This window comes from Leptopilina heterotoma, unplaced genomic scaffold (genome assembly GCF_015476425.1).
Source record: "Leptopilina heterotoma isolate Lh14 unplaced genomic scaffold, ASM1547642v1 Lhet_57, whole genome shotgun sequence".
Taxonomy (NCBI): Eukaryota; Metazoa; Arthropoda; class Insecta; order Hymenoptera; family Figitidae; genus Leptopilina; species Leptopilina heterotoma.
The window spans coordinates 1,196,329-1,222,871 of NW_025111127.1; the positions used below are offsets into that span (position 1 = coordinate 1,196,329).

At 32.0% G+C, this 26,543-nt stretch overlaps 1 protein-coding gene across 3 annotated transcripts in view; it reads left to right on the plus strand.

Annotated features, from left to right (window-relative positions):
* The window catches only part of LOC122508781 (zinc transporter 9), an 80,312-nt gene that overhangs the window by 18,288 nt on the left and 35,481 nt on the right, over positions 1-26,543 (plus strand). For all 3 annotated transcript variants that reach the window (XM_043622325.1, XM_043622323.1, XM_043622324.1), the window contains exons 5-8: positions 11,830-11,953; positions 12,082-12,220; positions 21,069-21,392; positions 24,193-24,405. In XM_043622325.1, the coding sequence (XP_043478260.1) occupies positions 11,830-11,953; positions 12,082-12,220; positions 21,069-21,392; positions 24,193-24,405 (800 nt within the window). The remainder of the gene's footprint in view (positions 1-11,829; positions 11,954-12,081; positions 12,221-21,068; positions 21,393-24,192; positions 24,406-26,543) is intronic.

Consider the following 26,543-nt stretch of genomic DNA (forward strand, 5'->3'; position numbering starts at 1 on the left):
CTGTACGGGATAAACACAAAGACTACTTGACCGATTAAAACGAAACTTTACAGTCTCTTTGGTCTTAGTCTAACTTAAATTTATAGCCATATCCGATTGAAAAATATTAAGCTGAACGAAAGTTATAGCTTTTTTCACAAAATTCAAAAAATAAAAAAAAATGCAAATTTTTTAATTTTTTGTCAAATTGATGTGACACTTTCTGTAGCTACTTTTTAATATAAATACAACTCATTTTCACTATAAAAATGAAATATAAATAATAAATCCGAATTTTTAATCCAAAATCATATTTTTGATTTTCGACAAAATTTTTAATTATTTTTTTTTGTTGAATATTGTTTAATTTTTTATGAAATTGGTATTGATATAGGTTGATGTTTTAAAATTTTAAATTACATTCATTACATTTATTTTATTAACAAGTTTAGAGTCATGAATTTGATGTTGCAAACAATTTCTGTATTGATATTTTAAGGTTTTAAGTTTGAAATTGTCATATTTAACTTAGAAAATAAAATTTATATGCTCAATATAAAGGGTACAGTATAAGTATCAATAAAACTGGAATTTGACTTTAGCGGGCACTGGGGCAAATTGGGATTTATGAATGAAAATTTTCTTATTTTTGAATTCTAGAAATGTTTTAAAAATGCCTTTAAAAATAAATAACAAATTCCTATTTTGTATTAAAATTTTGCTTTTTGAATTTTAGAAATGTTTTGGGTTTGCTGTTTTTTCCAAAATTCTATCCGGGCATTAAGCAAAAATGGGTAAATGCAAAATTCCATGTGGAAATTTTCAATAGGGATATGGAAAAATTATACCTACTTGAAAAATAAAAATAGATTTCACATGAGTTTTTTTCTTAAATAAATATAGGCTTTTTGGGTTTATTTTAGGTATAGATATAACTCAAAATCGTGTCGCAATTTACCATACGGTTTTACATGGGAATCCATATGGTTTCCTTTATGAAAGTGGATCTCATGTAGATTACCATGTGGGAGTCGATAACATGTTATAGTTTTTACTAATACATTTAACAGTGTCTATCAACCGCGAAGAAAAACCGAGAAATAGCCGGAAGTTTAATTCGACCAGGAAAAATCATGAATTTTCTTATCTAATTAAAAAAAGTTTTATTATATTAATTCGTTTTTAAAAAATTGATTTTTGCTTTAATTTTTATTGATGTAACATTTTTATTTGTCAAAATTTAAGCCCTAAATTCAGCTTACAATATAGGTCTTATTTTAGACTTTAGCAGTCGTAAGGTGGGGTCTACTTGCGATACAATTAGTTCGAATTAGACTCAACATAACTCCAAAAGCTGTTTGAAAATTAGGATTAATTTTTAATACATTAACTGAAATACTACAAACGCGTAAAGTACTACAAATTGACAAATACTGTTCCATAACTCTGAATTAGTTAAAAATAGTATTTGATATGAAAAGTCATTTACTGATTCAAACAGTAATATTTTCCTAATGAAATAGTTAATGTAAATAAGTATTAGTTTTTCCCAGTCAAATTAAATTCCCGATTGGCAGATACCTCTACAAATATATTAGTAGAAACTAAAACCCGTCGAAGACGGGTACGACAGCTAGTAAGAAATAAAACTTTAAAAAAAATATTTTATAACAAACTTCTTTAAAGTAAAATAAAGATTAAGTTACTTAAAATATTATTAAATAGATAATTAACATCTTTAGTATTATTGAGAGAACTTTGGCAGGAATATCTTTAATTATTATACTACTAGAAATACTTAATCTCTTTGGTAACAAATCTTAAAATTTCTATAATCCAATAGTTTTAAGTATTCAAATAAACAAAAAGAGAAATTATTTAGAATTTTTAAGACATTACTGTTATTTAGAGATTGTTTTGCATTCATATTGCGCCGAAGCTGTTATAATACATTGCCGCGAAATTTTAAAGTTGGATAAAAAGAAAAGAGATAAAATTAAATTTTTCTTGTGTCGTGGGGAGGGGGGTCATTTGCATTAACCCCCTCCCCCTTGTGGACAATCGTGGACTTTTGACGAACTCCCCTCCCCCTAAACTGTCCACGTGGTATATGGACATCCCCTGAAACAGAAATATCAAGGATAACCAACGCGTTCGTAAGTCCAACGGAATAGATTTATCCCACGAAAGTTTAAGTTGACAAAATTTTTGCAAAATAATTTGTATTATTTATAATACTTATATTACTTAATAATTTGTATTGGAAAAGGTGTAATGAAACCTAAATGACCAAATATTTGTGCAATGCACGATAAAATTTAACTTTTTGTGATAGTGTGACCTTTTGTATTAAAATTTACCGTAAAAAATAAATTATCCTTCTTCGGATTTCACAAAAGACCAAGTGTTTTAAAATCTTCGACCATGCCAATAACAAAATTACCTTCCTGCTCATTACCATTTTTAATATGCTCCAAAAATTCAGAATTATTTGATGACCACTTACGAACTTACGAAGTTCGAAACCCCGCGCCTTTAAAAGACATGAGATATTTTCGAAAATGTATTTTAATTCATTGATTGAGTTTCCCCCCGTTAACATGTCGTCTACAAAAGAATATTCGAGAATTATTTTACTTATTGACGGTAACGAATATTTGACCATAAACATCGTATTGCGGGATAAGCAGCGGGAGCTGCATAATAGATCAAGGTATTTAATTCGTAAACCTCGAGAGGCAAATGTGTGAAATATAGTAACACGCGCAATTTAAATCTTCATTTTCAACATTGGTCATATGATTCAAAACTATATATTCTTTTATGAACTTATCATACTGAATTTTTATATCTTTGTTTTTCGCTAATTTTCTTTCAAGAGATAAGAATCTATTTATAGCTGTTTCGTGTGATTCGACCAATACGGAATCCTCGCTCTTTTTTGGGGTATTGTGATGACAAAACGCCCATCAGGGGCAAATTACGTTTTATTAGATTCTTCACCAGGAAATAATGATCCAGAAGCAACCCAGCCAAAATGTGTTTTTTCCAATGTATGCAAATTTGAACCTAAACGAATATGTTCCAGTCATAAAATATCCTAAAACAGAGATGCGCCGATCAACCTGACTCGATTCGAAGAACTCCGGATCGACTAATCGCAAGTCATCGGGAATGTTTAAACTATTTATATCGAAAGATACGCGTGGCCTTCATTCTTACGTTTTTCATACCTTGAAGCATTTGACATCGGTCTGATAAAAATTTTAATATTTCTTTTACCGTAGGAGTCGAGCCATTTACTTTTTCCCCCTTCCAATCGCGCAATATAACTTGGTCTAATTTGGACATTATTATATTTACTAGCAGAGCTACGCGCGCTAAAGCGCGCGCGATATTTCTGTTTCTGTCTTTTGATACTCAAGACCTTATTTTATTGTGTGTATATAAAAATGTAAGACCTTATGATCCGTTTTTTTCTTTTTCTAAAATATTGGAAAAAGATTACAATTTTTTTTTGAAGAATTAAAAAACATAAAACACGAAAACCAAAAATTAAATTTAACACACTGAGCTATATTGTAAAATGTTTATAAAACGTTAAGGTAATTACAGATTTTTTCAAGATAATAGAAAGGTTTTTTCGCAAATAGAATTAACATTACCAATTTGTTGAAATTTGTACCACTGTTAGATAAAAGTTTTTAAAAAATGTAGTTAAATTTTTTAGACCTGTGGGGACTTGTGAAAAAAGTTATAAGCGTCTTTGTTTTTAACTTTTAACATTGAGTTTTGTGGGAATTGAGTACATTTTCAAACATATTTACTCACCACAAAGTACTTAAAATTAAGAAATTAATAAAACATTTTTTAATACGAGACAGATATATAATGGTTAACTATCTGTTTAAAAAGTGTCATTAGGTACCTGTGAGAGTTGCAATAAGTTAATTTGTAAAAAAATTTCATGTTTTATACAGTATATTGGACAGCTGTTTGAACATCTGGAAACATTGCACACAATTTTCTACTCAAAACTAAATGTAAACAAGTCATACCAAGCATTTGCAACACGACTAAAGAAATGCTGTGTTGCCAGACGTTTCAAAGTACCAAGCAAGTCAAATTACAAAATAATGGTTTTTGTTTTGATTAGTTCAGTCAAGCGATAAAAAAACTTTATATATATTAATTATACATCAGAAGAATTATTTTATTAAAGTATTCTTCCTTCTTTGTCAAAACATTGACACCGAGATTTATTAATAGTCATGATATAAGTCGAGGTATAAGCCGTCCATAAACCACGAGGACAATTTTTTATTAATTTTTGACCCTCCCCCCATCCAATATGGAACACAAATTTTTACTTTATGCAATGGACCTTAATTTTGTCACTCGGTGGTTTTTAGGGACGCTGATTACGAATTTGATGTAAGTTTTCATAAATTTAAAATGGTGTATTCAATATGTCAGAATTTTCTTTTAGATTTATGCAATTGACCTTAATTTTGTTACTCGAGAGTTCTAATACCAGTCAGTTAGCTGTAAATGTCATAGGAGCGCTCACTGACAATTATTTTAGCACTTGCGTCGATTCACGACCAGCGAGCGTGTATAGAAAATTTTTTTTAATTTCTCTTTCCCATATTATATTAGTCATTTGAAATTTTGAAAACAAGCATCGCATTCGTAATCAGCGACCCTAAAAACCACCGAGTGACAAAATTAAGATTAATTGCATAAAGTAAACATTCTGTTCCATATTAGATCCGCCATTTTGATTTATGGGAAACTAAAATTGAATTCGTAATCAGCAACCACAAAAATTCCCGAGTGACAAAATTAAGGTTTATTGCATAAATTTTAAAAAATTTTGTTCTATATATTAAATCCGCTATCTTGAATTTCTTAAAAATAACATTAAATTAGTAATCAGCGACCCCAAAAGCCTTCGAGTAGGAAAACTTAGGCGAATTGAATTACATTTTAGTATTTTGAAAAATAGTCACCACCCCTTTCAAAGTTCCCTTCATATTGTAGGCCATATTTGGTCCGCCATCTTTAAATTTTACATTCTAATTTACTTTTTTTAAAAGTATACAATTTTTGTGCCTCTATGGATGAGAATTGAATATTATTCACGCACGTTTAACTCCTTAGCAGAGTAGTCAAAATAAAGTTTTCGTGTCACAACTTTGCTAAATTTTTTTATTTCTTTTAATGCCAGATATCATTATATTTTATGTTTTTGAGGTTACTGAATCCAAATATAATATATATAAAAATATAATATATCCACTGTTATTTTAACAATAAATGTACGTCGTGTTAAAATCACAGTGTCGGTTAAAAATGTTGCGTGTGTTTAACACCAATTTCGGTGTTAGAATAACACTTTTTTCTGTGTAAAATTCCACATAAAACTTATATCTTTTGAAATATAGAAAAATTAATTTTCTTAATAAGTTAATAAATTGTAATATTCAACATTTTAATCATAAATAATAATAATAATAATAATCTTAATAATAAAGTGATAATATAATAATAATTAGTTGCGTTTTTTTAATATTTTTAAAACAGTGGAAAAAACTTTTTCACCCGCTGGGGTCATCGAGGTAGTCGGACGGAAAAAGCCTATTTTCCGCCCGCTATGCATGAACGGAAAGTCGAGACTGTCGTGCATTTTGGAAAAAAGAGCATTTTTGCCTTACGGTGGGTTTGAATAAAGTTCAACCCAAAGATGCTTGCGTATCAAAATTTCTTTCTGATTTCTTTTCTAGGGTATCCCTTGATAATTTTGAGTTCAAAAAAAAAAATCGCTTGGGCCGTTTTAAAAAAAACTTATTCTTACGATTTTTTGAAAATATCAATTAACTTTTTCTCTATGAAAGTAAATAATAGTAAGGTTAGTATAGGTTTAAATCACTTAAATTAACATAAGTAAACGCAGCCTTGGAGCTATGGGGTTGTCCCTCCACCAAGAAATCCTAAGTGAATATTTGTCAAGAATGAGGCTCTTTCTTATATCCAGCGGCGGCTCGTTCGCATCTGATAGGCGAATTGGAATTGGAGTGGTGCGCATGCATCACATCGCGAACCTCAAAGCTTGATATTGGATTCTGTCCAATTTTTTAAGGTGGCAATTCGTTGCTCCTTCAAAAAGAGATGCACCCCATTCAAGGTGCGTCTAAAGACCTGTAATAAAACTTCAGGATTAGCTCCACATGAAACCTTTCCCAAGGTTCTCAACACATTAATTGCTGCTAGTGCTTTGACTCTAATATGATCAATGTGATTTTTCCACGATAGTTTTGGGTCAAGCATGATGCCCATGTACAGCAGAGAAGAGCTTGGTTTCAGAATAGTCACTTCTCTCCAATATTCATTTTTCTGACGCAATTTCGAGACCGAATTCTTGTAGATAGTTTTCAAGCTTCAAGCTTCTCTGCGGTAGATGTGGAGACACACGTATCGGAAATGTTGATATTGGTAGATAAACTAGCAGCTCTAGGTGAAGAATTAAAGGATAAGTTAAAAGCTTCACTTTTGCTGAACAGTTTACCAGACTCATTCAGTAATTGAACCACTAGTTTAGAATGTAGGAACGAGACTGATTTTACTTTTGAATTCGTAAAAGGAAGAGTAATTGACGAATACAGAAGGCGTAAAGAAAGCTAAGGAGCAGAAGTTACAGATTCTGATTCTGCAATGAAAGCTAGCTTCAAAAATCAGTCCAGAAAGGAATGTTATTTTTGCGAAAAACCGGGACATTTCAAAAAGGAGTATTTCAACATAAAAGATGGAAAGCAGGAAAGGAAGCACAAGGTAAAGCCAACAAAGTGACTGAGAAACAGGAAATAGAAGATGAATTTCTATTCATAGCTAAAATAGAGGAAACATCATTTAAAGAATCATGTTTAGGTGTCAATGAAAAAAGTAAGCATGTTTTTTGGTATGTGAACTCAGGAGCAACAAGTCATATGTGCAGTTCTAAGGAATTTTTTACAGAATTTAACTCGGAAGCTAAAGGATTTGTACAGTTGGCGGACAGCAGTAAAAAAAGTGAAGTAAAAGGTATAGGCTCAGGAATGTTAAACTACATCGTTGACAATAAGGTTATTAAAGTGAAAGTGCGGGACGTGCTCTATGTTCCATCGTTTGGATCAAATTTACTTTCAGTGAAAAAACTGAACAAAGAAGGTTTTGAAGTGAATTTCAAGGACAGTGACTGTAAAATTGTAAAAAGTGGAAAAGTGATTGCTTGTGCGCGTTTAGGAAAAAGCAAGGAAGATTTATATTCGTTGGAAACGGTTATTGAGAAGGCCCATACAGTAATAAACGCGGTACATGGAGACAGACAATTGTCAACATGCCTGGCACAGACGTTTTGGGCATAGGGATCCAAGTGCAATTATGGACCTCGCAGTAAAGGGATTAGCCACAGGAATAACCATAAACAACTGTGGAAGGAAAGAAATCTGTGAATGCTGCATAAAAGGAAAAATGGCCAGACAACCTTTTCAAAAGGAAAACATAATTAAGACGAAAGAAATTCTCGAACTCATTCACACAGATGTTTGCGGACCAATGCAAACATTAACCCCATCTAATAAAAGATATGTAATGATAATTATAGACGACTACTCAAGGTTTATTTTTGTATATTTCTTAAAGACTAAGGATGAGGTAACAACTTGTATTAAACAATTTCTTGAACTGGTGAAAACACAAAACAACAGAATTTCTAAGTGCATAAGGTCGGATCGAGGAAAGGAATATGTGAACGCAGACCTACAAAACTATTTGACAAATCAAGGAATAAAAATACAGTAGACTGTCCCATATACTCCACAGCAGAACGGAGTTGCCGAACGAAAAAACCGTTCACTAATGGAAATGGCAAGATGTATGTTACTGGACAGCAATTTAGAGAAAAAGTATTGGGCCGAAGCTGTAAGCACAGCAAATTTTTTACAGAATCGCCTCCCCACAAGAGCAACAGAGAAAATGTTGCGATGCATACATCCAAGTGCCCAAAGAACAAAGAAGAAAGTTGGATGATAACGCAGAAAAATTAACCTTTATCGGATATTCAGAAGAGTCAAAAGGTTTTAGATTTCTACAAAAAGGAACTAATCGAGTAAAAATAAGTCGCGATGTGATCTTTCTTGACAAGATAGATGCAATAGAAGGCACACACCCAACGGGAATTGTATTACCATCAAGCATTAATGAAATCAACGAGGAAACAGAAGAAATGTGGGAAACATCAACAGAAACCAGCAATGAAGAATTAGAAGAAGATAAAAACAATCAAGAAAAATCCGATGAAATCAAAACGAGACAATCGGGAAGGATAAATAAAGGTGTACCACCAAATTGGTATACGGCTACGTCAAAACTAACTATTTTAAAAGAAGATCCTAAAACATTGAAGGAAGCATTGACAAGTGACGATAAAGAAGAAAGGAAAGGGGCAGTGGACGAGGAAATAAACGCGTTAAAAAGGAACGATACCTGGGACATCGTACCTGCGCCGAAAGATGCAAATATTGTTTCCTGCAAGTGGGTTTTTAAAACTAAACAAAGTGCGGAGGGAAAAATTGAACGATACAAAGCAAGACTCGTTGCTCGAGGTTTTTCCCAAAAATTCGGAACTGACTACGATGAAGTTTTTGCTCCTGTAGTAAGACAAACAACCCTAAAAATACTGCTAGCCCTAGCAGGTAAGAAAAACCTAACAGTAAAGCATTTTGACGCAAAAACAGCTTTCCTGAATGGAAATTTAAATGAAGTTATCTACATGCAGCAACCAGAAGGATATGGAACGAAAAATTAAATATCACTTTGAATACATGCAATTTTTCACAACCTGGGAATTGAAATAAGAAAGAATAGTGAGGGATTTTTCTGCATGAAACAAACAAACTACATTGACAACATTATAAGAAGATTTGGACTAGAGGATGCAAAACCATCAGGTATACCTTTGGATACAGGGTATTTAAAAGCTAGAGAAAATGAACCTATAATGGATACAAGTGAAAAATACCAGCAACTCATCGGAGCATTATTGTACGTGACAATAAACACAAGACCCGACATTGCTGCAAGTGTGACAATTCTCAGTCAATACAACAAGGAACCTTTATCATCGGATTGGACGGAACTAAAGAGGGTTGTTCGCTACCTGAAAGGAACAAAGAACTACGAATTAATATTATGTGGACTTGACGGAGAAAGAAAGATCACTGGTTACGCCGATGCAGATTGGGCGGAAAATCCCAGTGACAGAAAATCTAATAGCGGTTACATTTTTGAATTTTTTAATGCTACAATCAGCTGGGGATGTCGGAAACAAACATGTGTCGCGCTGTCCTCAACTGAGGCCGAATACATCGCTTTAACAGAAGCATGTCAGGAAGCACTTTGGAACAAAAAAAAAAAATTAGTGCAAGATTTTCTGTTAACAAAACCTACACTACTAATTTACGAAGACAATCAAAGTTGTTTAAAGATGATTCAAGACAAGAAGTTTAGTAGCAGAACGAAACATATTGATACCAAATTCCATTTCATCAAGGATTTGAGAAGCAAGGAGGAGATTCTTTTTGAATACTGCTGCACAGAAGAGATGAAAGCCGATATGCTTACAAAACCACTAAGCAGAATTCGACTACAACTATTATCACAGAAATGCGGTTTAAAATCGCAATAATTTGTATACATATTATCGTTGAGGAAAGGTGTTGAAATGCAACAATAATATATATACTAACACAAATACACCACACGGAGCTCGGATCTACCTGAGTGTTTATTGCACTCCCTGACGTCACTAAAATCTGAGGACCCGGAAGGAACCGAAGGATGCACGGTCTGTTAGTCTGTTGCAAAGCCTTTTACAGTAAAGACATTGATACACTATCACAAACAAATCATTACACAGTTACAGTTAAATAAAGAATATTGTTACTTTTTTTTCATACACTAGCCACGAACAATTGTATTATCAATGGAACATTAAAATTGAATTCTTTCATTAAAACTTGTTTCTTAATGAAGTGTTGATTCCCAACACTAGAGCTGTGGTTTTGGGATGAATTTGACGAACGAGTGCTTTCAGTTCGCCGGGAAGAGCGAGAGCCTTAAACACTCGTTGAAGATCTCTATCAAGTGTTCCTTCGCTGACCTTGGTAGTTTGTTGATCGCCTCGTAGCCACTCAGCCAAGGTTAGGTTTGATCAGAATTTGCTTCCATGTATTTTAGGTTTTCTCTCGTACTGTCGGACAGGTATCCGATGTTTGAACTTTGATTCCGACCGCCTCCATAGTCTCAGTCCAGGAACCTTTCAGTGTGAGCATCTCAGTAATGATTGACCTTCTGACCAATAACATTGACCCGCCACCGGCTTCCTCTCCGGGTTTGTCGAATATAAAGGAGCTGTAACCTTTTAAAAACCAGTCTTTATTATCTGATGAAAGCCATGTTTCTGTTATCGAAATAATGTCCAGATTGTGTTGGAAAGCCATGATTTGCAAATTTCTTTTTTTGTTTTTGACACTTCTTGCACTCCAAAAGGCGCATCTGAGCAATGGATTTGTTTGCACTGTCATTCTAAATTTTTTTTGCACTCAAATTACGAGTTAACCGAGGGTGTATCAGGTACAACTAAAAGGGAGAATTTATTTTAACCATAAAGTTAAGGTAGACCAAACAAACTTAATTCTAAAAGACTTAACTAAATCCGCGTTGATGGATATTAAAGTAGAAAAAGTTATTTTTATTACTATTTGTATACCAAATGCTTTTAAAAAGTAAAAAAAAACCAACTTCTTACAGCTAAGGTAAATTAATGTTATGAAAAAAGAAAAAGGAGTGATTGTAAGACACTATGTGTTGGGATGATGTGTTCTCGATAGTTTCTCAACTAGGGTGCTGGGTCAATTTTGCTATTGTTATCTGTGGGCAGATTGACCGGAAGATCCAGTTCCGTGATAGTCTTAGTGGATTGTTGATCGAGTTGTTGATCATCTTTAAATTCGTCATTGTTCATATCTTTTTGGATAAGCAAACCTACGTCACTAACCGACGATGTTTCCATAGCTTCGCTAGAACGGTCTGACTCCCCGTCCTGCAGATCCTCCAGAGGATCTCTTCTTCTCAGAGGCGGATCCTTAGCAGTATTTTCAGGAAGACTCTTGTCTTCCTCTGAATCATTTTTAACTTGACGGTCAAATCCACGATATCAGAGTATTGATTTTCTCGTCTATTAATTCTCCTTTTCGCAGCAACAATCAACTCTCTTTTTTCTGGGTCCATATTTTCTATGACTATGACACTAAATGTTCCGGTTGGATTCGAATGAAACCTTTTTTGCACAAAATTTTAATTTGGTTTCTTCCACTGGTGTAAATTCTTCTTTTTCCGTGGATAACACCACCAATCAGTTTACCTACATCGATTGGGTCATATTTATCCAGGTTTCTATTTTGCATGGTAGATTCCATTAAAACCAAGAATGGTGGTTCGTTATGTTTGTTCTATTGGATGAGAGGGGGCCCTGATTTGCGTGCTACTCTTGTTGGGGATCTAGTGTAAACCTAGGGTTTGAGAGATTGGACACTAATGGACATTAAATTTTGCGCTACGCGGAGAATCATTCATTAACATTTTTCTTTGGTTTTTCATTCTAAAAAATTTTCAAACAAATTTTAAAGTTTTAATAAAGTTTTTATATAATTCCTGAGTTTTATTAAAATACATTTATTTACTTCAAAATACCGTTGAACTGACGTAGAATCACTTAGAAGGAAATTTTAAAAATTTACTCACTTTTTTCAGATATTTTTACAGTAAAGCGAATGTTAAGGGACTATCGGCGACAAGTTAGTAATCAAACTCAAAATGTTGCTCCGGAAGGTCTCTTTGGAAGATCTGGAAGAGTTGTTGTCACTGCAATAGTAATGTAAGAATATCTTTTTTATTAGTTATATATAATTTATCTATTTTTGTTAATGCAAAATAATGTTTTTTGAAATGTTTTCGTATCAAATGAAATTAAAAAAATGTTTTAAAAATAATTTTTGTTTGCAGAAATGCTTGCAACTTTCTTTTCAAATTGTTTGCCTGGCTTTATACTGGATCTCACAGTATGTTTTCGGAATGTATTCATTCAGCTGCTGATACATGTAATCAATTAATTTTAGCCTATGGAATTCACAAATCAGTTCAAGTGAGTATAATTAAAAAAAATCTAAACAGAAACAAAACAAAATCATGCAAGTCATGTACCTCAGATGCGACGCATTTGCGTAAGTGCAAAGTATGTGCGCTGCCGGACAAAAATTTCGATATTTCGGTTAGTTTTAAAGTCTCCAGGAATTTTTTTTGCAAAAAATTCTGGAAAGGTTAAGGAATCCAAATATCATAGTTAAAAAAGATCTAAGGTGTGCTTATGCCCGAAAAAATGAAATCAAAATTTTTTTGATTTTTTTTCCGGGCAAATTTTGTTTTTTAATATTGCACTTTAAATTGTTAGAAAAGTAATTATTATGAGCTGAAATATAAACAAAATCTAACTAAATGGATAAAAGTTATTCGTTTTGCAAAAAATGTACTTTAATGTTTGATGCACGGTAAAATTCACAATTTTGAAAATTTCTAAAAATCTTTTTTTCCTACAATCTTCTGTCATAAAACACTACATTTATACCAAGTTTCTCAAAAATTGAAAGACTCATGACCATCTTTGATTATTTGGAGAAAATTTGACCCAAGAGTAAAATATTTTGTTCAGTTTTTTGGTTGTATTAGCAATAAGTGCCGAGATTCAAATATTTCTTTTCATAAGTTTCCGAAGGCTGGAGATTTGAAAGTTAATTTCGAAAACAAATTTGGTGAAATGGAACCAATAACCTGGTAAGTTATTAAAGAAATGATATATTTTATTATTAATTATTATTATTCAATAACTTTTCTTACATAACCTCTTCTTATTTATGTTCATTGTCTTTAATTTTTGCTTAATTATATCTATCTTTGTAGATTATTCTGCTGGAGCTAGATTCCTTAAAAAAGCATCTGTTCCATCAGTAAATTTACGTAATTCGAGTGTTGAAGTCGTTAAAGAAATTGATGAAAGTAGAAAGCTGCGAGTGGAAAATCGTGAGTAAAAGTCTTTAATGAAATAAAAACTCAACGAAAAAGTAGACGACTCTTGTGATTATTTTTTAAATGATAACGAATGTCACAGTCAGGAAAAAGATTAAATTGTTTCTGACGGAATGAACGTGGACAATTTAAATGATTTGAATGAAGAAAGAAAGAAAGACGCTGAAACACAAGTGACAAGTGGAGATTTACTGAACAACCGGCATTCAAAGTTTAAAATTATTTCACAATATTGTTGCTTCTGTCGAAATAGCTGATCCTCGATTAAAGAACCACGTTCGTGTTTTGGAAGTGAGACATCGAGTTTTAATGACGTTTTTAAAATTGAAACAAAATTTGAGTTATGCTTCCTTGTCCATTTTATTCCAAAACGTTGCTGCGAGATATTGTTGAGAAATTATTTGCAACATGTTAGACATTTTGGACGAAATTTTCAAAAGATATATTCATTTTTCATCTAAAGATGAAATTATTAGAGACATATCGCATGTTTCGATAATAATTATTCCGATACCACTATCATTTTAAATTGTACGCAGATCGAAATACAAAAACCAAAAAATCTCTGTTGTCAAATCACAAGATGTTCAAATTACAAAGAAAGGCTATATGGAGGTCGAGCTTCGGATAAATCTATATTTGAACAAAGACATTTAATAGAACCTTTAGATGAAAATTCAGCCATTATGGTTGATACAGGCTTTTTAATTGATGAAATATGAGTCGATCACAATATAAAATTAATAAGACCTGCTTTTTTGAGAGCTCCTCAGTTTTCGACAACTGATGCTGTAGAAACATCAAATATAGCTAGTGCAAGAGTGCATGTCGAAAGACTTAACCAAAGATTAAAAGTTTTTAGCATTTTGGGCGGCAAAATGCCTTCTTGTTTGTTAGGTAAAAGTGAAAAAATTATGGTAATTTTATGTGCTGCGGATAATTCAAGTTCCTCTATTTTTAAGGATGATAAATTTAATAAGTTAAATCTTTTAGAATAAATTAGACAAATAAAATACATAAAATGTAATTTTTATTAATATACTAATATTAATAAAATGTATTCTTTAGAGCTTTGACAAGTTACAATTTAATTATTTTCTTTGTTAGTACGAACATTGTGAAGCATTTTGTTGATTACATATTTGTTGTGAATTCTTCATCAAAGTCAACTTTAATTAATAAAAAAGATTCATTAAAAGATGCGTAAATTATAAAATCTGTTTTTTGAATGTTAAAAATTGACATTGAGCAACCTGAGCATAATAACTTGTTTTCAGTTTCAGATTGAGATTTTTTGTTAAATATTTGATGATTTTTTGGTGATATAACTAATCCCAATTGAATACCTTTTAAGCCAAAGTGAGATTTGTAAGCTGTCCTTGTTAGTGGTTCACTTGTGATGCTATGTTTTATAGTCGGTGTTTTAGACATCGCCTTTGCGAAAAAAAAAGTTTTCCGATTTTGTCGTCCAATTTGCTTTTTTATTTTTCGCATAGGTAAATAATAATCCGTAACACCTTCAGCCAGTTATTCGAAACTGCCTTTCTTACTTCCAAAATGCTTTATTTTTTAAAGTGTTTTTGCAAATTGTGGAAGTATTTTCGGCTAATGAATTCAATAAACTGTCACAACAATTTTTCGGAGGCTCCATTTGCTCTATTTTTTATAACATTTTCATGCACTCCGATGACTGAATCTTTAAAATTGTTTCTATTTCATCACTGGTAGCAACTTCCACATTGTTGTTCTCTTCTGCAAGTACAAGCTATATTGTCGCAGGATACGTTTTCATAAATTTTTCTTTTAACCCCTTAACTGTTTGAGAAAAATACAACATGATTGTCCCAAAATGACCAGCGGAATCTGATACTTTTTCAAATAGTATAATATATTTAAATTGTAACTAATTATTCAATTATTTTCTAAAATATTATTAATGACCCTTATAATTTCTTATAATATTGATATAAAGAAAAATATCTATCAACTTATATACAAATTATATTTATTTTGAGTGATAGTGAACACGACCCACGGGTGGGTCGGAAACAGTTATGGCCATACAGGCAACGGGTTAAACATTGGTGCTCACTGAGTGAAGTAAGAACATATTTTTCTAATGATTTTGAGTGAGGAACTTTCCACAAACATTTTTTATCGGTACAAGATGCTACTATCAATTTTTGTGTTATCTGCGTTATAATGTTTAATAGAAATTAGAAGATTATATGCTAATTTCTACTTTCGAAGTGAATTTGGTAATTATTTGAAGAAAAAATATCAAATAATACATTGAATTACATGTCAGTAAACACGTGTGAGAATTTTTACCTTGAATTTAGTGTTAAATTCATTTCTAAACTTGTTGATTTCTGTTTTACCATAATGTTAATTTGCACAGAGTGTTTCAAGCAGATTGTTAGAGGAGAATCTGAAGTTTCATCTTGTTGTAAATGTTAGGTACTTGCTCATCTAACATGTGTGAATATTAATCTTTTCAAAAAACAATTCGAAAAACTTAAAAAGGAACCGAACATTTTATTTGTTATAAATGCAAATGCATATCTAGTGGTGACATCTTGAGGCGAAAAGGTTCTAGCTCGGAGCAAACGGAAAATTTACTAAAAATATTCTATTGATAATACTGACAACACCCAGTCTGGTTCATTCACCACACTACCGTCTGCAGTTTCTGATGCCATACAGGCTCCTGTCGCTCAAGGGGCAAAGAAAGGCTGGAGAAGAATTTCAAGAAAAACTTTTTCAGGTGCTTGAAATTTTTTAATCTAAGCAAGAATCGTTTAATAAGGCACTTAACGATACTGTATCATCCCTTAAACAAAATATTATTAATAGTTCTAATAGAATTTCTTCTCTCGTGGATGACACTAGCAAACATGCTGATCTTTGTGGTGTGCAACAAAAAATAAATTAAAATCGTATCTCTATCTGTAGTGATATAGTTAAGGTATTGGATTTGTCTGTAACAGCTACCAATATTTCTAATGTTTATAGCTTGCATAAAAAGATTGCTTCAAACAACACAGAACGACGCCCGATAATAATTTTAAAGTTATCAAGACTGCCATATTTTGTGCTGACACTGTATAATCTTGATGCTTCAATAATTATAGCAATTTATGTCGATGATGGTTTAATAATCAGAAAAGAATCATCAAAATTAGAGAAAGTAATCGAACAATTCAATACAATGGTTGAAGTCAAGGTCTATTCTTGGCATCGAAATACAGAGAAACGAAAAAGGAATATTTTTAACACAAATGGCTTACACCAAAAATATTCTAAAAAATTTTATATAATACATGCATATAAAAAGTCCCACTTCTGGTGCAAGGAAAATGTGCGAGAAACGGCGTTTTATAAGCGAACGATCATATAAATATTTCCGCGCATGCGTATATTGTTCCTAGTCTCTTTATTTCACACTTTTTACTTTATTTCACACTTTTATTTCACAGTTTTCATTTAACAGCTAATCAGAAACGTTGTAGTGACTTGCTATTTAGCGGCGAAAGCACAACTACAAATGCGTTATCTGTGAGAAGAAAATCAAATTAGAATGCATGTCGGTAAAAAAGTTTACACGACTCGCGCCATTTTCTGAGAGTTTCTAACCTTCTTGATGAGATCGCTCGCGTGAAAAATTCTGTTTTTATTCTTTTATCATACTTTTTATTGATACGTCTAAGAACGCGACTAGGTTTCGGGGGGCTTTGCCCCCCGACGCGTCCAGTCTCTTGATGTATTAGAAAATGCCGTTCTTTGAAATGTCATAAATTATTATTATTTTGAGTTGGTTGTTTTGTAGTCGGGGGGCTCCGCCCCCCGAACCCCCCCGCGCGACCAGACGTTTATGAAGATTTGATAGTACAACAGTGCAATTATTTGTGTCCTTCATTGTATATACGTGCAATTTCTTTGACTTTTTGTGCATTTATTATATAAAGTAGTATATGACACTCGTTCTCGAAAGCGGAGTTTATAGAAGAGCGACGTTATTGCGCGTATTTATTTTATCAACGTTAGTTTTGTCGCTATACTATGGTATCAGACACATAATTGAAGACCGCATATGAGTTATTAATGAATGCGAATTTCAGCGATGGTTTCAGAGTTTTCCCTACAGGTGGTTCCGGACCAAAGGAGTGACGGAGAAACGACGACGGAAGAAAGAAATAATGAGCAGAGAGTATTGAAGAGTAAAAGTGATATCGAAAGAATCGGCGTGGTTTAAACTATAACTATTTAAAGTCGTGTAATTAGTGGATAATAAATCGTTATTGAATATTAATTATTGTGTAATCTTTTGTGTAAATTATTTGTGTCAATTGGGACTATTTGCTGACCTTAGAAACATTAACCAGCGGTGTGGAATTGTTTCAGCGTTGGTAAGTTTCCATTTTTCATTGCTGCTGTTCTCGTCACAACGTCATTCGCTTCCTTCGTTCGTCTTAACAGTGCCTCCCGATGAGATAAAATTGGTAAAGGGAATATATTTAGAAACTGTACTAGAACCGATAGATGCATATTATTCAGTTACTTAATTATCGCGTTACATGATTAACTGTAAACCAATTGTAACTCCAAGTCAAAAACAAGAACAACGAACTCTCAAACAAAGTAAAATTAATTTTCCACACAGAGAAGCAATTGGAAATATTGTTTACTTATCAACCAAAAGAAGACCTGATATCTCACAGGCAGTGGGAGCTGCAAGTCGTCAAATGGAAAATCACACATCGGTGAAACGGATTTTCAAATATTTATCGGGAACACTGGAAAATGAAGTTCTGTTCAAAGCAAACACTAATATAACAAAAATGGATGTCTTTTATGATTCTGACTATGTCATAGATATTGAAACAAGACGAAGCACCACTGGATTCGTCATGATGCTGTCTCAAGGACCAATTGCTCGGTGTTCAAGAAGGCAACCCATTGTAGCATCATCTTCAACTGAGGCTAAATTTATTTCCGCAGCAGAATGTTGAAAGGAAGCAACAGTTAAAAATGCTTCATTAAATGAATTAAATATTTGAATTAATTTACTCTTTAACATTGATAATCAAAGTTCAATTCAATTAATTAAAACGGGAATTTTTAGCAAACGATCTAAACACATTAAAGTTAAGTTCCATTACATTCGTGAAATGTATGAAAACAATCAAATTGAAATACAATACTATCCTACGGGAAATCAAACACCAAATATTTTAACAAAACCTCTCAATGCTTAAAAATTTAAACGACATAGTAAACGACATAGTAAAATAAATAATGTCTGTAAACACTTCGAATTCTTTCTCAAAATTAAAATAATAGTATATTAAGCAACAAGAGGATAAAGAAATTGGCTGCCTTTATTCTCGTATTACTTACGATATTTTTTATTCCTAATGCACAAAAGCGGTGATTTCAGTTAGCAGACGACAGGGAGTAAAAGTCATTCACTTGTTCGACTTGTATGAAAATGGCGGCCGTTTTCTCCCATGGGCAAGAAAAATGCATGTGAACAGCTAATTTTCTTGCCCTTGGGAGAACACGGCCGCCATTTTCATACGGTCGAAGAAATGAATGACTTTCCTCTCTTTCGTCTGCTATCAGAAAGCGCCATTTTTGTGCATGTGGGATAAAAAATTAGTTATATTTCATTGTAATTTATATTTTTCTTTGATTATAAAGATTTTCTTATATATAAGGGCAATTCCACGTGAGATTTAAGTCGACCTCTTAAAATCGGCCAAAAATATTTTTTTTCTATTCTGTATCGAAAAAAAACAGATACGTATTTTTTTATTTATGTTTAATTGTTCTTTTCGAGTTATGAATTTTCGAAAATTTGGACTTTTAATTGTAGACCTATATTCAGTAGCTTATAAGTCCGAAAATATTGAATTTAGGAAAAAGTTGTCAAAGTATGGAAGTTTCAGTTTTCTCTCGACTTTTCGGAAATGTAAACAAAAAATTTTTTTTTTAATTTGTTATTAAAAAAAAATTTTTTATAAACAAATTAATTTTTTTTTATTTCTATTTTTTTTTATTTTCTTGTACCTTATAATATAGAGAAGATTTTCCAAAAAGTCCCGAAATGGGCCTGATGTGTTAAATGAGTTTTAAAATATTTTTAAAAATCACTTGCAAGCATCACAGTGGGATTTTTTTTACATTTAACTTTTTAAAACTGTTTACAGCGTAGACCCTATATTATTATAAGGTACAAGAAAATAAAAAAAATAGAAATAAAAAAAAATTTTTTGTTTATATTTCTTAAAAGTCGAAAGAAAACTAAAACTTTCATTCTTTGACAACTTTTTCCTAAACTCAATATTTTCGGACTTATAAGCTACTGAATATAGGTCTACAATTAAAAGTCAAAATTTTCGAAAATTTGGACAATTAAACATAAATAAAAAAATACGTATCTGTTTTTTTTCGATACAGAATAGAAAAAAAATATTTTTGGCCGATTTTAAGAGGTCGACTTAAATCTCACGTGGAATTGCCCATATGTTATTCTAAAAAAAGAAGAATGATCATTAATGTTCAATACACAGGACCACAACATTTTTTTTAAAGGAAGTATTGACCGGACCATGTTTTTTGGGTCGCTTAATTCGAATCCGAAATCAGTTTTGCGCCATCACGTCAAGTTTCTTCACAAATTAATAAAATTCGGAAGAAACTGACTGTAAACAAGATTTAAATAAAAATAAGCAGAAGATTTACTTGAAACTTGTTACTCCGGGGTTCTTGGGGTCGCTGAATACGAATTTCACCTTAGTTTTTCAAAATTCAAAATAGCGGATCCAATATGGCTGACGTATTTTTAAAAAATTTACCAGATTTATTCGAAACATTGTTACTTGGGGGTTTTTGGGGTCGCTGAATACGAATTTCATCTTAGTTTTAAAAAATCAAAAATGGCGAATCCAATATGGCTAACGAAATATTAAAAAATTTATCAGATTCTGAATTTTTGAAAACTAAGGTGAAATTCGTATTCAGCGACCCCGAAAACCCTCGAGTATAATGTTTCAGGTAAATCCAATAATTTTTTTAAAAATTGGTCAGATATATTGGATCCGCCGTTTTGAATTTTCGAAAACTAGAGTGAAATTCGTATTTAGCAACCCCAAAAACTCCCGAGTAACAAGTTTAAGGCGAATTGGGTAAATTTTAAAAAAATCGACGCCATATTGGATCCGCCATCTTAAATTTTGAATATTTACGAGTATCTTTGATTGTTTAACATTATATAATATTTTTTCAGTGTTTCAAAATTGTTTTTTAATAGAATCTTCTGCTTATTTTTATTTAAATCTTGTTTACAGTCAATTCTTTCGAATTTTATTAATTTGTTAAGAAAGTTGACATGATGGCGCAAAACTGATTTCGGATTCGAATTCAGCGACTCAAAAAACATATAAATAACATAATCCGGTCAATACTTCCTTTAAAAAAATTTTGTGGTCCTGTGATATAAAAGAACAAAAAAAATTATGGGAGGGTGTTAGAAATTATAGCTTAAATTTAAGTACATGACAACAGTGTACGAAACCTGTGTGAAAATCTCATCTGAAATTATTGCCGGTTCACTTCGTAACTTAGTGCTCGGCACATATATTACTTTATCAATTTTCATCATATTGAATAAATGTTCACTTTATTTATTAATAAACACTGTGTTTAATTACTTATAACGTTCTCCACATGAAAAAAATTTCCTGTCATTTCCCGGTCCAGCGGTTACCCTGTTGTACATTTTGTTTTATAAGTTAAGTTTTCAAGGTTTCCAAATACGAATTTAATATTAATTACTTAAAAAAATATATTATTTTCGTTAAGTTGTTACAGAAATAAATGCTAATATCCAAATTTTCTTATTCCAGAATCCAAATCCAGACCATCCATACGGATACACAAATATGAAATACGTTTCTTCTTTAATATCTGGTGTAGGAATTTTTTGTGTTGGAACTGGTCTTTCCATTTACCATGGAATGCATGGTCTTCTTTTTCCAGAGCCAGTCGATTCATTCTATTGGGCTTACTTCATTTTAGGAGGTTCCTTGGTTTCGGAAGGCGCAACTTTAATGGTGGCAATTAATTCCATTAAAAAAGGAGCCTTGGAGAAGCGCCTGAAGTTTAAACAGTACGTTTTGTCAGGGTTGGATCCCTCTGTTAACGTCGTCCTCATGGAAGATTTTGCAGCAGTGAGTTTCTTTAGAAATTTCAATTTAATAAGTTAAATTGATTTTATCACATTTTTATTATTGTTATTAATGAATAATTATCACTATTTTCATCTACATTACAATACCTTTTTTTTACACACATTTTTCTCATACAATCAAAAAATGCTGTTTTTAGAGCAATTTAACTTTATAACAGTTGCTATGGTTAGCATTACCATAGCAAGCGCTCCTCTGGAAATGATAACCATATAGAAACTTTTTTCATGGCCACGAAACTCTAACATGTAGAGTTTTCGTAATGCACGGTGGTTCTCGATTAAATTCCACCTTGACTTTCTTCCATCTCTGATTTTCTGTTTGAGAATAATTAGGGTATGTTGATGTTTTACATGATAAAATACTGCACACGGAGAAAAAAACGGCAACGATAACGGGCGACTCTAGTAGCAACTGCCTGAGTCACCCAAGTAGTAGCATTCAAGTCATCACAACTTTGGTCCCAAGCAATTTTTGCCTGTCAAACGCAAGCTGCGTTAACTTGACTTTAGATTAGCTTTGGAGTGTCAAGTTAATACAGCTTGCGTTCGCCAGGCAAATACTGCTTGGGACCAAAGTTGTGTTGCCGTTTTTTTTCTCCGTGCATGTACTTTTGATGTCACTGAAATCAACGTATTTTAAACAGCCTAAGCTACAGGTTGAACGCATTAAATCAACTTTATTTAGTAATAATTTACAACTATTTCCCTTGAAAAAGGGCTGCCATGTTTAATTTCGCGTTGGACACTGTAACTTTCTACCCATTTGTTAGCCTCTTCCTCAAATTCCTCTAACATGTGGGAAAATAATGTGTTAACAACTCCAAGTTATAAATTCAATTCCGGAAGAGGAATCAAATCTAAGATAAGTTCATCGTTGCTCGTTTGGATGATAGTTATGAGTGTATACAATTTTTGTATTTTTTTCTTGAGCACAGGGGGCCAGAGCAAGAATAAACAAGTTTTCAACACTCGAGTTTTTCGATTTTTTGTCTTTTATCCATCACTATACAATTGACGACTACACTTTTTTTTCACTTTAAATAAAATCATGTTCTGAATCTGACTGTATATTGAGACAAACTTTTAAAAAACCGCCTTCTCTATATATACCGAATTTCAAATGTTCTCTATCAGTGTTGCGTGATTCCATTACATATGTACTCAATTTATCCACGTAGATCGATAAAATAGACAACCAACTCGGGAACAACAGATACAGCATTTCTGTACATTGATAAAATCAAAAGTCTTATATTGAAACAAATTATCCAAGGTATGATTGATTTCGAGTAGTTTTCTTTTTCAGAAATTCTCTATAATTTTATAATTTTTCGCTGCTGTGTGAATTGCAGTCGCAATCCCTGTAGTACGTTTATCTTTGTAAGTTAAACTGAACTGAGTTCGGATATTTTGAAAATCTTCTACAGAATATAATGATTCTTTCGATGTTTTGGGGTTCCTAATCGTAACTTTGAGGAAATTTCCCCTTTTTGATTGCAATAACTTTGTTGAGTTGGACTCATCTTTCTCTTTAATAACATTTTTAATAAAGTCGGATGTTAATTGTTCCTTCGTTTTTTAATTAAAAGTGTTTGTAATGTTCTGCATATTATCAACAATTTTTGAGGTTTTACAAATATGACTTTTACCTTTCTGGACAAGAGAGAAACAGTTAGAACAGCGTTTAGTAACTTCATAATTTTTCGATTTAATCGTCTTCATATCATATTTACGTTCAGTGAAGATAACATTCTTTGGGATAAGTTTTTTTCATTTTATTCGATCTTACTAATTCACAAAAATAACAGTCACATTTAATAAATTCATTTAATCTTGTTTGTTTTTTAAGCGAAATTGCGAGAAGTCTATTGGTAAAATTCAGTTCCTGACAATATCAGAATATAAATTTATTTTGCACGAAGGACACACTACTTTCGGAAGACATTCATTTTCCTCATCATAACTTTGAAACAATTTAATAATTTTTGTTTTTATTGCAGATGGTACATTAATCATAGTCTTATTCTTAATGGTTTACTGTGCGATATCATACTCGAATAAAATAATTAAAACTTGGTTAACTAATAACTTTGATTTATATATTAATCTACAGTAAAAACGTATTTTTTACACACCAATTCTAAGAGAAATCTAAAAATTGCAATTGAAAAAAAGTGCTCACTGTACGATTTTAACTTTTTTGCAAAATGGTCCTAAAACAGTCCCTAATCATTCCCAAAAATAAAATCAGAGGTGGAAGAAAGTCAGGGTTGAATTTAATCGAGTACCACTGTATAAAAATTTTTCTTTTGTATATATCTTCAAAAATGTTGTGGAACAGTAATTTTTGGATACTAAGGAATATTTTTAAGAAAAAGAAGATTTTTTAAATTTCCTTGACCTTAAATACTCTGAAAAAACCTGGTCTCAAAATGAGTAGCATAGCTTACTCATTTTGAGTTGCAACAAGCATGAGACTTTGTTTTTTGTGTGCAATTGTACATACAGTCAACTCTCGATAAGACAAACTCGAAGGGAGACCGAAAAAACTTCGAGTTATCGAAAAGTTTGAGTTATCAAATGTTAATAATGCTTATAAGGAATGAACGGGACCCAAGAATTACTTTGACTTACCGAAAAATTTGAGTTATCGCGCTTTGTCTTATCGAGAGTTGACTGTATATCAATTCTTTATGATACCTCTCGTATTTTTATTGTTTCAAAATGTTTTTTCTATTATCTCTGAATATTTTTATTGAAAATAATTAAAATTATTGTAGGTAATAGGCGTGGCATGTGCTGCATCTTGTATGGGATTAACTTCTTATTTAGGAAATCCGGCATTTGACGCTATCGGATCACTTCTTGTTGGTGGACTTTTGGGCGGCGTAGCTTCATTTATTATTTATACTAATGTCGCAGCTTTAATTGGACGAAGTATACCACAAGAAAATCTTGACAAAATAAATGCCGAATTAGAGTCTGATATTATGGTAAATATATAATTTTTTTAATTTATTTTTTGCTTGCATTGAAAGTGTCTAAGTAACTGAAAATAATAAATTGTGATTTTTTGCAACTCTTTGATTTTTACAATTGTACATAGGACAATGTAATTCAGCAATGCTGCTTGAAAATACTACACGGAGAAAAATTTATTCATAATGATTACAATAGTCTATATTACTGTTCGGATATGTGACCACTTTTTGTGATGATTACTATAGCTGTTGTAAGGAGTACAAACATGAAGGTTTCCCTTACAACAGCTATAGTAATCGTTCCTACTCAATTCTTAACACATTACATAGTCTTCGTAATCATTCCAAAAAGTGGTCACATATCCGAGCTGTAATGTAGACTATTGTAATCATTAAAAAAGAATTTTTCTCCGTGTATGTCCGACGTTGAAAAATAGAAACATCACGTCCGGCGCATCATTTTACAGGATTTTATAGTGTAACTTTACTAATTACATTGTTAAACACCCAGTGAGAAATTTCTCACCGGTCCAATATTGGCAGCTAAGAAACCTATCGTCGGTAAAATAAAGGCTCCCAATATTGGACCAATATGGGCTGGTGCTTGGGATGTAACGGGTTCGCCAAGCATCGGTTGTTAATATTGGTCCAATATTGGCCGAATATTGGCAACCAAACACAGAAAAAAAAGTCTTGAATAAAGTCTACAAACGAGCTAATTTTAAGATGTAACAAAAAGTAGTCATCTTAGACTTAAAATTAGTTTGTAAAAAGAGTCTTAAGAAAAGTCGGTACTCAGGCTTGAATGAAGTCGCTATGTAGTCTTAAAAATAGCCGATAGCCAAAAAGTGGACTTAAAAGTAGTTTCCTTTTAAACTTCAATTTACTCTGCAAGTCAAAATAGTGACTAAAATAAAGCTTTCTTAAATACTTAAAAGTAGTAAATAATACAGTTCAAATTTATTTTTCTATTGCATATAAAATTATAGTTATTAACTATATTTTCTAAATAAAAAACGTTTAGAAGAAGATATGCATCATAATTCTTGTCAGAGTTTTACACATAAAGAAAACCTGGTTAATTTGACTGCTTTTTAACTATTTTTACTGCAGTTTCAGGAGATGCCAGTAAAAGATTGTATAATAGAAGCATCTGTAAGAAAAGTTACATTAACTATTTAAAATAATAAAATGAAATTATTTATTTATTTTTTATAAATTGAAGTCCAATTTTTCATCTACTTCCATGATGACATTTATTAACATGTTCCTTATAAGTAATCATTATTTAATAATAGACAAGAAATCGGTTAATTGAATCAAATTCATTTCAGTTCAGTGTAACTATGCTTGCACTTCATATAATAAAAACTTATTTATTTATTCGGTACACAAAAATATCAAAATCTACAGGTGACAATGGACGAAGAAAACACGTATACTCAAGGCAAAGCCATGACAACTAATGACACGTCACCTGATCACGCCCAAAAGCGCATCTCCCCTTCCAGAGGACTATAGACGCTAGGGGACTAAAAACTAGTCTAAATTTCGACTTCATTTTATCTCGAGGGGGTATATACTCCCGTATTGGAGTGTACACTCTTCTTGTAATAGTCGTGTAATATCGCGTAATAGGGCGTAATAGTACGTTATTACGTGGGTGTAATACCTAGAAATATCTCTGTATTGCCCTGTAATACCCTGTAATACTTGGTAATAAGTGTAATTTTAGCGTAATAAGTGTATTGAAGTGTACACGTTTTCAACCAGTAAATACCCCCTCGTTTTATCTGTTGAGTTCTTAAAGTTTCTACTAGTCTCGCTGAGACTATATTTAAGACTTACATATAAAAATAAGTCATAAATATGTATTGCTTTAAGATTAAGGCGTGTTAACAGTACTCTTAAGTTAGAATAGAATAGATTATTTTTAATTATTGTCGTACCATTTTTAAACTATTAACCCTTTGCGTCACAGTGGGTCGCTCAGCGACCCACCTTTTCCTTCTCAGTTTTCAGTATTTCTATGGCATATTTATTAATAAATTTAGGGGTTTTTTTCCGGGCATGTTCCTCATACCTAAACAAGTCTAAGAAAACTGTTGATTCACAATTTGTTAATAATAAAAGTATTATAAACAAATAAA